The sequence below is a fragment of the Myripristis murdjan genome, chromosome 13 (genome assembly GCF_902150065.1).
Source record: "Myripristis murdjan chromosome 13, fMyrMur1.1, whole genome shotgun sequence".
Lineage (NCBI taxonomy): Eukaryota > Metazoa > Chordata > Actinopteri > Holocentriformes > Holocentridae > Myripristis > Myripristis murdjan.
Genome location: NC_043992.1, coordinates 30,027,994 through 30,041,652, shown reverse-complemented (window position 1 = coordinate 30,041,652; position 13,659 = coordinate 30,027,994). Strand labels below are relative to the sequence as shown.

The window sequence follows — 13,659 nt, the reverse complement described above, 5'->3', positions numbered from 1 at the left end:
ACTGTACTGTACGTATTGGTAGAGAAACAAACAGGAAGGTGGCATCTATGTTAGGGACATAGTACAGTGGTGTTCAAAGTGAGGTCCAGGGACCCTCAGGGGGTCCTTGTCAAAATGGAGATCAGATTAATTTCACTGTGATTTACTAGAAATGGCTACAATGCAAAACAACATGCATGAGTGATTATTTTAACACATTTTATTCTCAGTGTATCGTGTATTTCACATACATGATACGTTGTGTAAATAAGACAGCTTCAGAGTTGCTGTAAAATTTATTTTTTTCATTTTGACAGAGCTAGGCTAATGACTCCCATAGATTTCAAGTCTTTATGCTAAGCTAACACAAAATGCTGCCCATGGGAACCAAACCACTGGACGTACAGATGTGAAGATGGTGTCAAACATCTTGCCTCAGTCTGGGATACAATTTCTCTCTCGTGTTGCTGCCATGTTCAAAGCACTTTCCAAATCTTTACTATAACTATTTACATGGAAAATGAGGTAGCATGCGTAAATATTAAGCATCAAATTTAATGTTTTTTTTTTGTTCACTGTGACGATCAGTTAAACAAGTAACTTCTTCGTCATACCTTGTCTTAATTATCTACTGCTGATTTTTCAGTTTGCAGTAATTACCAGATTCATATCATTACAGAGCAACAGGTACACAGCCACAGGTCCCCTCTGATGATATCCACCTTTGATAAACAAACACACAAAATCATTTTAATGAAGGCAAAACATTTCTTAAAGTATGCTGGCAGAGGAAAGAATATAATATTTACAGATTAACCGTTCATTAAGCATTCAGCCTTTATGCGTGTTGCAAAGATAACCTACACGAATTGGCAGAGATTGGAGGCAGCAAGGAGGAGGAGGTATCACCTCCTCCTTCTCCTCAAATAAGAAAATCAGCCTAGGGAAAAAAAGAGAGAAAAAAATCATTTCTAACATGCATGCAGAGCGGCTGTCATATACACTCCCTCAGACGTATTACCCTGGAGGACCAATTACCTTTTTTTATGCACATCCAAAAGAAGTGAGAAAGTAATTTATCATCTTAATGCCATAAGAGAACTAAAACTCCACGTGAACAAGCCCAGGCGAGCCAGCAGACATAAAAGAGGGTCCTGAAAAGATATTCCACTCCAAACTATTCAATCAAACCTGCACTCCGGAGTGCCTGCAGTATTTTTTTCTAGTAAGGTTATTTGCTTCATTAAGATTGCAGAAATCACAGAGAGGAAAAAGAGAAGAGGAGGCAGCCCCTGTGAACCCAAGCCCACAGGACAGCCTCATTCAATTACAGGCACTCTTCGACTGAGAATATGATTACACCATTCCGGGCAGACTTGAATCACTGGTAGATATTCAGTTATTAAAAGACAATATTTGCACATATTGTGATAAGAGAGCAGTTAAAAAAAAAAACATGTGGTGGCCATATGATCGCCGCTACAGTCACTCCACAGGGGCACAGTGAATCAAATGTGAATGCTCATCCTGGCAGTTTGAAATGTGACATCAACTTCACAATTAAAAACAGTGGAGACAGCCCACACAGCCGAAAAGCTGAGCTGAAACCTCGTCGACACAAAAAGACAATGAGAAGTAGAGGGCCTGCTGCACCACGATGCCACAGCCTCAGTCCAGACTGCTCACTTTATTCATATCCAACTCATTAGATGAATTCCAATCACCAGCTTATCCCCAACGCTGGCTGGGGTTAATCTTTCGGCCAGCTTGTATGATAAAGTAAAATTATGAGGGCTCAGTGGAGAAGGTAAACCTATTAAAGACAGATCAACAAAACAGCGTAAGCTTTTAATCTGTTTAACAGACATATTTCCATATCAGCGAACATCAGCCGGGTGTAAAGCAGCTCAGCAGGACAAAGTCATGGACAGAGGAACACGCAGCTATAACAGAAACCTTCAGACTCATTTGCAGAAAAAAAGATTTTTTACACACCTGACACTGGTTCAAAAGACAGGTTGAGTCTGAAGGATGGCAGGGATGTACACTCATGTTCTTAGCTTTTCTCAGATGTTTAAGCAATCTGTGTAACCATTATAACACGCTGTACACAGCACTGTATCACTTGGCAAACATTTACTGAAGGCAAGTGTACAATTGAGTTAGTGAAAGAAGCAAAATATTGTGAGACAATTATTCTGGCAACCAGCCGCTTGGAGGAAATCTGGAGAAGCCAATCAAATCAGCACAACTAAAGAGAAAATTGGCAATAATGAAACCAAGATAAGCCTTCGAAACACTGGGATATCAAATTCTGTAGCAACAAAATATGAGGATCGCTTTAATTGGGAAACAAACACTATGGCCGTGACATCAGTATACATTTGTACACCTCTCTGTCTCATTTCTGTGTATAATTCTGGCCCTAGTGGCAATATGCATGTGGTATATGTGATGTTTTCCAAGGTCAGAAAAGCAGTGGAGTCCATCTGAAGTGGTGGGCTGAGGCCCTTGGGGTAGAATGAATAAGCAGTGCTCTATATTTGTGTGTGTGTGTGCGTGCATGTGTGCACACAGTTAGAGATTACTGTACAACTGTAATCAGTTACAATTACAGCAGCAATGTGAACATGTTCCTGCAATGTGAACATGTTCCTGAAAAGGAGCAGTCGTGTTAAGCAAACCTTCCCTGGGTAAATAATTAAAAAAGAAGTGACATTTCAATAACTTTGCATGATGGATCACAATTACCTTTCTTTAAGTTGATTCCACCCAAACACTGTTGTTGTTATGTGTGTGTGTATGTATATGCATGAATGTGTGTGCATGTGCGCCATGCATCCATAATGACTTCAGAAACTCAGAGGGGTATAAGGTTATAGAAAAGTGTTTCTCTCATTTCTCTGTAACCATAGCAACCTCTGTAACCTGGTCTATGAGGTCAATTGCACCAGCATTACAGAGATAATAGCATAAAATAGAGCTTAGTGTCAGGCCAGGCGCAGAGTGTGTTTGTGTGTATTCAAGAGTTAGATTAGATTTCCCCTTTATAGTACAAAACACTGGAGTCCAACCTGCTCGATCGAGTGTCTATTCAGCATCATTATTGCCTGTCTGAAAAGAGGAAGAGTGGAGACACTGATGAATAAGTAGAGAGAGAGGAGAGAGGGAGGCAAATTAGAGGGCGACGCTAAGGAGTCAATTGAGCTGTGACTTCACAGAGGAGTCACACTCCATTCCTCTCCCAGACATTCTCAAATGGAATCTTCAGGTCACGCTTGTTGCCATCATTAAGACTGTGTTGCTATGGCGATGTGTGTGGTTGGTCCTCTCACCAGCTTCAGATTGTTTCAAAGTGGCGGAGGGAAAGGGAGAGGAGCAGAGCAAATGCGGGAGATGCAAGTCGGAAACGGATGAATCGTGGAAGAAGGATGACATTTCTAAAAAAGAAAAAAATAATAATTTAACAAATGTGCTGTTGATTTCACTGTAATGGATATGACTGTTTACATAGTGAATGTCCACTGATCAGGGTGACACTGGGGCAGATACAGCATTTACTCCTGGGGGCCCGGGGCAGTTCTCTCCCAGACTAAACACTGGCCTCCACAATAGTTCCAGTGTTGCAGCTAGCAGTGTTTATCCAGTCATGCTGTGTTCACTCAGGCACAAGAGAGCCATCCAGGTTTCATCTTGGCTTCTGCAATCACTGGCCTGCCTGTCACACTGATAACACAGGGTCTGTCACTATATCAACACAAAGTGAGTGACTGAGCGCATGTGTGTGTGTGTGTGAGTGAGAGAGAGAGATCTAGTCAAAGAGATGATGTCACTGTGCTGCAATGACATCATCTCTTTCCTCCATTCTAACACAGGGGTCAACTGCTGCCAGTCCAATCTCTAAGTTGCAGCCTGTTATCGTTTTCTCCTTCCATATCTTTCTCTTACTGCCTTTGCAATTCTCTCTCTCTCTCTCTCTCTCTCTCTCTCTCTCTCTGTACTAACAGAGCTTTGTGTGTTTTGCTTCTCTATTGATCGGCCACAGTCCAGGCGTCCGCTGTTTTGGACAGACAGATTCTGCACTTATCCGCAAACACCATCATCAAACACCCCTGATGCCTGTCCAACCACAAGTTTATGGCATGTACACATGAAACGGCAGACTGACAACACTATGTAAAAGCGAACTGCCGCGAATATTAGAGAGCAAAGACATCAGCGATAACATGCTACACGTCAGCGAAAATCAGATTGAAAGAAAAGTCTTTCTCATTTCTGCTATTTCCCTGCTCCAGTGCCTCTGACCTACCTAGATTTTTGAACAGAGCATAGCAGAGCAAGAGTAAAATCCATGTTACAGCAAATTACATCGATACTATTTTAAATCATTGCTGCTTCATTAAATTCTGACACTGCTGCTATCATTAATTTCATGTATTTGAATTAAAACGTTTTTTTCCCTGGTAATAATAGCTATTTTATTCATCTGAATCACACGGTCAGGCTGCACAGTACTAACTGTCAGTATTACCATGGTTACAGACACTCTCCATAGACCACTATTAACATTTTTGACAAGGTAATGGACGTGAGCTAAGTAGCCGAGTGCCACTAGCCAGTTGGCATGTTAGTCTACGGTGAAAAATGTTGTTTTTTCCAACCTGTCGGACACACTAGCAGTGCACACAGCGCCACTGCATAAATTCATTAATAAATGTGCAATATTTGAAAGTCAAATGACCTGATTCGAGGATGCCATTTCTACTAGAGTGAGAAATGTTGAATTGATGACACCGGCTGCTACACCTTTGCTGTAGATTGAACATTATTTTAAATACTTTGTGTCAGAGATTTCTTTACAGGTTATGTCACGGATGTGGGAGCTGCACTGATCTGGTCTTGGTGCAATAAACCCCTTCCATCTCTCCTTCAATATGTCCCAAAACCATAAAGGGCTGAAGAGAACAGCCCAAGCCCTCACATTAAAAATTAATTCTCACTTTAAAACTAATCCCAGCCTCTCAGATACTTGACATTTCAATCCAGACCAGAGCACCATCACCCCACACCTCTCCTGGTTCAAGAGCCACGGAGTTAAACTGATTTATCCCTTTGTGAATGGGTTATCCCACTGGCCTTGACCTCTGACGTGTATGTGTGTGTGTTTGAGTGTGTGTATGTGTGAGAACTTCCAAGCCAGCTGGGTCACAGACTCATTAGCCGCGGGTATGACCGACCACATCAGATTAACTTCACTTGAAGAGGAATATTACTATTCCACAGTATGAAGCTATGGCCATAACATTTTATCAGCTCTGACATCATGACAGGGAGATGAGAGAGAGAGAGAGAGAGAGAGAGTGTGTGTGTGTGTGTGAGAGAGAGAGGGGGAAACAAGAAAAAGAAAAGAGGAGATGGGAAGAAGCCTTCAAATACTTCAGAGTGTCTGGTTGAGGGTGGAAGAGTTTAGTGCAGCAGCTCTCTGAGGGTGGGAGAGTGCTCAGCCAAAAAACTGACACTAGAAATAGTAACACTCACAGGCAGCAATTAAAACAAGCATCTCCACTCTAAACTTCTAGGCAGAGAAAAGGGCCGTGAATCGAGGCCATTTGAGAGCCAGAGAAAGCCCCTCCTCAGAAACTGGAGGCTCAGACAGCGAACGCCGTGTTTGCTCTCTCGTTAAATGATGGTATATAAACCTCAAGTATCTCTGTTGAGGAGTCTTTACGCGAAATTACAATCTAAGACGTGTGACTACAGTCTGCAGAGGCTCCGCCGCATTTCCACTACATTCAAGCTTGTTTCCAGCCGTTTGTTAGCCTACTTTTTGAGGCACGGTGAACAGCTGCCAACTATATGTGGCTATAAAAGTAAAGAGGAGGGCTGCATTTTTCAATATTTTACTTGGTTTTTAGGTGCGCCATTGTTTCAGCTTTTTGAATTTCAGAGTTAGAATTCCTTAAATTTCTTTTTCTTTTACCCTTCAGTCTCTGGTATCTGAGACAAAATGCAGGTGAAGATAGAATGATTACATTTCATCCAAAAGGAAGATAAAGGCAGAAAGAGTAGAATTTTCAAAAAAAAAAATAAATAAATAAATAAATAAATAAAAATAATAATCCCACTCAACCATCACAACACCCACTAGAAGTGTGTGTTGGTGTGTGAGCCCCTGCCCTCCGCCTGGATTTTCCTGAGCTCAGGACTCTTCTGGGCGTCGGCCTTTGGGCAGTGGGTGTGTAGCTCCCAGCCAATCACAGCGCAGCACCATGCCCGATCAATAGCATGACATCCAATAAGAAGCTACAGAAATCACGGTCGCCGACCACGGAAACGCAGCGAGGACAAAGCTCGCTCCGCACTGAGAGTGAACGTGGGCTTAGCGTTCACACGGTGTTGTCCTGTTTTCTGTTGGACAGGTAGGTGCAGGTGAGCCAATTTTTTTCTAGGATAGTGACAGTACATTTGGGTGGGTATTTCATTCCCTCACCATCCTAGGAAACAAAAACTCCCTTCCGGCGGTCAGCTTAGCCAGGGAGGCCAGACCAACTTTGAACGTTGCCTTTCCAAACCACAACCGACAAATCCTTTAACATTTCTTGCACTTTGTCCTGGAACGCTGCCATGGTTTATGATTCTGACAGCTTCCTGGGATACTTTGCTTTCCCATCCAGACGTCCTTCCCATCTAGCTTCTGCCAAGCAGCTGTTACAGTCTAGTTTTTATAACCACAGGAAACCTTTGACACAGTGCAATTTTTGTTAACGTCCTAATCAGTGTTCTTTTGTTTGTTTGTTTGTTTGTTTTTTGTCATGCAATTTCATATTACAGGAGAGAGTTAATTCAGTATCCAATACATTAAACTGCCCTCATCTCTATTACCTCAAACTAGATACAAAGCACTGGCCACTCTGGGGCAAAGGAGAAGAGCTAGGAGTCTCGACAGCGAAAAATAACAACCTCTCTGATGTGTAAAGTCCATTTCACTTCATATTAGTCTTCCTTACAGTTGCACAGCCTCCCAGTAAAAGAAAAGGCCACAGAGCCCGCAGATGTATGGTGGGGAAGCAGATGTCACTGACCTTTAACCTTTCATTATGGGACCTGTCACTCATTTCATCGCTCAAAATAACGAGAGGCAGGGCAAGACAAACAGACAATACTACAAAGTGAAATAAACAATGCAATAAAACGGTCCGAATAGTTGCTACGTGTCCCGAGTAAAGCGCTTTTTTTTTTTTTCATCATTCCGCCATGGAGATTTGGAAATTTCCACATATTTCTTGCTTTGATTCCTTCATTCTCCTTCTCCGCACGAGGCATTTGTCCTCATCAGTGTGGCTAAAATGGCTGCCACACAAAATATCAAGGTCAATAGTCATTATGATCTGATGGCTATTACCCAATCTATCACCATTACTGAAGCTAGTGTATGGTGCTGCTGAATCACTGCCCACACAAACATAAACACACAAATAATCAACCCAACCACGCGCACACACACACACACACACACACACACACACAGCTACTCTCTTGTGCAAATTTGCTATGCTTCATTTAGCCGTTGGATAAAACTGTGATATGGGATAATTCCTAACGCAGGGGTGAGACTAATATTACAGAGCCGCTGTGTGTTTCAGTGTACGTGTGTGTACATATATATATGTGTGTGTGTGTGTCTGTAATAAGGGTAGACCAAATGACGTCAGGCTCCGTGTGTGTGGGCTGGAATTAACCCCGTTGGAAATCACTAAAAAGCATCTCAGTCAGCGTATACAAAACCTCGCAAAGTAGAGGGGAGGAGGAGAAGGGGAGGACAGGGAGGAGAGGGATGAGGAGGAGAGTGGAAGTGGGGGTGGACAGGGTCGTGCAGCTCGCCAGGTGGGTGGTGGATGGGGAGATGTGATGTGATTATAAAACTGGTAAACCGTGACAGAAACAGGCTTACTGCTGAACAACATTACAGTGTGTTGTCAAAGACCTTCACACTGAAAAAAGCACTTTGCTGTGCATGTGCGGGTCTGGTCTCTGTGTGTATAAGTCTGTGTGTGTGTGTGTGTGTGTGTGTGTGTGTGTGTGTGTGTGTGTGTGTGTGTGTGTCCTCAATTACCCATTTAGCAGCACGCTGGAAAGAGAATAAGAGACACTGCATTTAGCCTCACCTTCAGTATCACAGACACAGTCTCAGGACCTGTCCGGTAATGTCCATGATATATATATATATGTGTGTGTGTGTGTGTGTGTGTGTGTGTGTGTAAAAGTGTGTGTAAAAGAACTGTGTCTCGATGAGTGCACAGCGAGACAGATCCTATTATTGCCCTGGTTACGACAGAAGAGGAGAAGAGGAAAAATAAGAGGAGCTTCTCATTTTTCGAGACAGAGATGAAGGATGATCTGGCGGGAGGAAAAAGCTCTGAAGTTCCAGCAGCAGCTGAGCAGGCAGCTCACACTGAGAGAAAAGGAGAAAAGAGCGGGATACCAGCGAAGTCCGCACACAGAAAAAAGCTGGCTCAAAACCTGACACACAAAGGGATGTACGGGGAAGAAATACTTTTTTATTCATGAAAATGGCAAATGGTCCAGTTGACTCTTCCTGCAGAAACTTTTGCAGTTTTGAACAGCATGTGCAATAAAACATGGATCTTGAAGTACATTAAAATTTCACATGCGCAATTAGTTGTGATGACGCGTTGTACTGCATGCACAGCTCCTGTAACCAGGGCTGACGAAAGTACCTGTTGTATGAATTGAACATGAATTGAATATGAATAGTGTTATTACTGTATGTTCTGTTTGTGCCCCACACCATGTGATCAGGGTCATGAGTAAATAAAGTAAAATCAAGCGCGGATAAACAGGCATTAGTGATGAAGACATAATAATCAAGTCCATAAGCAGTTCATAATGAGCTCAGAAAATTACATCACTTGATGGTAACACAGCCTTTAAAACCGGGAGGAGACAACACTTGTCATATTGATGTTACAATATCCAAGGCCAGATGATATCTAGTCTCATATCATGATATCAATATAGTGCCGAGCCCTACCTATAACCCTATTACACACACACACACCTATAAAACACTGCTTAGCCTCCTCATCTAAGTGATTTAAACGATATTCAATGCTGCCAGCGACCACACCGCAACAGGCAGAGAGCGAGAACACATTGACCTCCATATAATTAACGACCCTGACATTTACATCAACCACTGACTGATCTGCACTTATCAGGCAGACACACACACACTCACTCAGATGCACGTGCGCACACACGCAAACACAAACCCCAACATACACACGCAGCATTGATTTCGGTCACGGAGGAGCCAACTTATAGAGGAGCTGCTATCTTAAACGGAGCACCTTGTCTCGCCGCGGCCGCTCTCCCTGTGTCGGCGTCACGCCCCGGCTGCTTAAAGGACTCATCTGATGCTTGTTGCAGCAAACAGATCGATGCTTTTTCTCAGGTATGAGGGAGGTGGGGGGGAGGGGGTGTGTGGGTGGGGATTACCGGTGTGAGTAACATCCCCCTTGTGGGAGCGGCGGCCGAGATCAATGGCCTGACATGAAGGAGGGAGGAAGGGGAGTGTGAGAATAGAGATGGGGGAGTAAAGAGAGAGCGAGAGAGAGAGGAGCAAAGATGAATTATAGCCTCCAACACACAGCACGAAGCAAACAAAAGCAAAAAAAAAAAAAAAAGGGAGAGTGGGTGAAATGGGAGAAGGGCAGCCACAAACTGAGAAACACAGGCGGAGGGAGTAGCGGCGTGAAGGACAGAGCAAACGGAGGAGAGAAACGGACAGAACGAAACAGCACGATGGAGAGCGGACAGGAATTTAACGAGAGAGTATAAACGCTGAGAAAAGTGCGGCGGGTAGGACTGCCAGGAAGTGGGACAGTTCCCCACGTCTTCAGTGTCCTCAGACTTCAAGCGCGGTCGCCAGCCACTTTTCCAACAAATCATCCCTCTTCCCTCATTTTCTTTTATGTAATAGAGTCATATTTCTCCATCCGGTTCTGTGGAATCTGCCACCATTATCGGGTTTTTCTTTTGCTGCTGTGCATTAGACGGGCATGAGAGAGTGACCACTGCATTTACACTCCTACCACTTTCCACTAAGAGCTTCTCTAACTCATTACTGAGTCACTGTAGTATTAAAGATTAACGTTATCATTAAAGACCCATGCATTATGTGTCCATCTATAAAAAGGCCAGTCTTCAGGCTCTGACAATGTAACTTCCTCTGGTTGAATCAATAAATGAATGTACAATGAATCATCCATTAGGGACGTTTGTCATTTCGGAGCCAGCAGATGTAAATGCATGTTTAACAAGATAATAATAATAAAAAAAAAAATAAAAAAAAAAACAGTGAAGCAGTGGAGATACTTTAAGCCTGAGTTATTTTCATTTGTAATTTTTCTTTTCAATCCAGTTGAGTTTCAGTTTTAGTTTTAGGTGTTATAATAGCCATGTGGACGTCCGAGTGCCAAACGTCAGCACCAACGCTTCGTCATGCTTGTGTTGATTTATTTGAGCAAATTGACAAAGACTAAAACTAAAGACATTTTCTGCATATTACTATTTTATTTTAGTTCGTTTTGTAAGCACACAGTGTTGTTTCAGTTAGTTTTTGTTCTTTTCTAAAATCGATTTATATTTATTTCAGTTAACTAGAATGCTTTTTTCACATCTAGTTTTTAAGTTTAGTTTTAGTTCACTATATCTTTGCTTTAAATCCCACCTATACTGCAGAGTTAATCACTGAAAGGTGTTCATGCAGGTTAGAGGGCAGTGAGGTTTGACGGTTCTGGCCTTTGTGGCGGGGTCATTATGCACTGCAACATTTGCCTGAATTACACAGAAAGAAAACATAACAAATGTCAGACTTACTCTCATCGGGGTTGGGTGAGGCCAGGATGGCACTGTGCTTCCTCTTAACCTCCTCGACCTTTTCTGCCAGAGACTCAATAAAGCCGCGGATCTCCTCCACCTATCAAGAAAGAAAGAGAGACGGGCAAACAGGAGCTTTTAGACCCGCACGGCAGACGAGGCAGGAAGCATCGGTGAGTGCTATTGACAGAGGCTGAACTCAAGATGTCATTATCATATTAGAGACACACTGAGAGCAAAGCAAGTTCATACAAATGACCAGAAATTTTTAATGTTTATCCTGTCTCAATTATTCTTGTGTAATTTCAGCTACAGTAAAAAAAAAAAAAAAAAATCTTTTATGTATACATGCAATGTGTGGACTTGATCTAAATTCACTACACCACCTACTGCATATGTATAAATAACCCTCTTACAGGCATCCACATCATCAATATGTATTATCCATTATTACATACTTTATTCATATAAATGCTTCTTTCCTCGCTTCAGTCAATAACTGTGATAGCTTGCAGAATACATAAAGCCTCTGAATCACAAAGCGCCGTGGACGTATTCATCACCTGCTCACAACGGATCACACACTCGAGTCTTCACTATCTGCGGCATCAATTTAAACACACCCCTCCACTGATTTCATGACTTCTGTCCCTTTCTAAACTCTTCCTCAAACAGTTCAGTGGAGTATAATTACCTCTACCAATAACAGTTTCAGTCAGTATGGGTCTCACCTGTGCAGCAGGTATAAAGAAAAAAACTCCTTCCAGTAATTTCTAACAGGCACAACAACAACAACAGTAACAGCTGGCGCATCATATCCTGGCCTTGATTATCCTTCTGCACATGTGATACTCACTATAATTGGTGAGATAATCAAATTATCAAATTAGAAAAATAAATAAATAAATTAGTAAATTATCAGTTTATCAGTGTTGATAACCTTTTAGCCAGGAGTGGTGGGTGCTTCAACCAAAAAATCCAAATTTGAAAATTGAGGGATTTTTATTATATACAGTAAAATCTTTACTCCCGCATGATTTGCTAAAGGTTTTGTTGTAGTGTGAAATGTGGGTAAATTGTATTAAATGGGCCAAACGTTCAAAACCACTGGTATGATCTTTAACTCCACGCTACACACTCTGATCTGCTCACCGAGATCCAGGATTGGCATCCTAACCAATCGCCTGCCCGCTCCCTGCTGCCTCGTCCCCAGCTGTGCCGTCTCTGGTTCAGGTAACAGCTGGAGGAACAGCGGGTCACACCTGTCAGTGACTTCATCCATCTCTGCTTTCATCTCGGTGTGACATCTCCCTCTGCTTACCCCTCCACCAATCACTTTCCTCCTCCTGCACATCTGCTCTGTTACAGCCTCGCCTGTTCCATCCATCCACTCACCAGCATGTCAATCGTCGCATCTCTGAGCATCCTCCCATTAACCTTACGCTTTGATCCTCTCCCTGTCCGTTTTTCCGAAGCTGCACGCTCCCTCCAATTCTCCATCCATACCTTCCTGAGCGTTGTGGAATCCCTCCACTTAGCCTAGGTCATTATTCTCCTGTTATCTCCTTAATTAGCAGCCGATTGGATCTGTTTTTTAATAGCATAGTTGGCTGTGGAGGGCCAATGGGAGACACCAAGCGCCGCTATAGGTGTTTTGAGAAGAAGTTAATGTACTGGTATGCATGTGTGTGAAAAAGAAAAGAGAGAAGGCAAAGAGAGAGGGTCGGGTAAAGCTCAGAGGGTTGGAGGGTAACAGTGAGAGGAGTAGAGGAAGAGGCAGAGACGGTAAGTAAGCAGAGGATGAATCCAACTGAAGCTGCTTGGTTCAGAGACCATTTGGAAGTGAGTCACGGTGCGTCTCTCAGCCAGATCTAAGCTCTCGTAGGACAGCAAGCAAATTTTATCGGAGTGGGAGAAAAACAATATCAGGCACACACCCGAAAGCACCCACGCGCTTGTGTACATACACACACGCGCTGACACGTAATACACACAGTAAGCAGATGCACACGCTTAGGTACAGACATGCAACAAACCCTCGTCCACACACACACACACACACACACACAGCACCTTCTGTGTGACAGCGTCATGACTTAAATGTATTTGAGTGTCTAATGTCTGCATCGCATGCTGAAGATGCAACACACAATGCTGCTGAAGCTGTGAGACTCACACACACACACGCGCACACACACATGCACACACAGAAGGCCAGAAAAGTGTGGCAGTAAACAGTCAAAGTCAGATGTCGCGCCTCCTGTTGCAGCATGCAGCAGAAAGTAAAGACTTCATCAAGACCTGACTGTGGCTGCCATCTGTGGTATCTTATAACAGACGAGTCAGAAGTGCAGACTCTTGGGAAGAAAACTGCAACATTATGGTTAATGCATGCCAACTCATTTGGCATATATTGGCATCTCTTTCTCTTAAAAGCCAAAACATAATATAGCCATTTTTCCTGATTTTGTTTTAAAATGCAGGCCTACGGGGGGTAAGGATAAGAAAAATGCTCTACATGATTTGAAAATAAATAAAACAGGTTAGTTAAAAGGCTGTTGAGTGGATTTGAAGACTAAAGTCCTCACGGGAAGAACAATCACAGCTCTGGATCCCGACTGGCTGACAGCACCATCTCCTGACTTTCTGTTTGGACGTTTCCAGGGTGTGTCAGCTTAAATGCTTAAACTTACCAAAATTGAGGAACTTTAACAAAGGTGACGTGAAATGAGCCAATCAAGGCCAGGTTAGTCAAAAACTGCCTATATGAAGCAATGG

The 13,659-nt window shown here is 42.9% G+C and overlaps 1 protein-coding gene across 4 annotated transcripts in view; it reads right to left on the bottom strand.

The window, feature by feature from the left end:
• LOC115370108 (syntaxin-1A-like) overlaps positions 1 to 13,659 on the bottom strand; it is a 53,211-nt gene that overhangs the window by 21,663 nt on the left and 17,889 nt on the right. For all 4 annotated transcript variants that reach the window (XR_003929223.1, XR_003929224.1, XM_030066955.1 and 1 more), the window contains exon 3: positions 10,882 to 10,981. Coding sequence is in view for 2 of the 4 variants with exons in the window: in XM_030066955.1 (XP_029922815.1) it covers positions 10,882 to 10,981 (100 nt within the window). In the remaining 2 variants the exon portion in view is untranslated. The remainder of the gene's footprint in view (positions 1 to 10,881; positions 10,982 to 13,659) is intronic.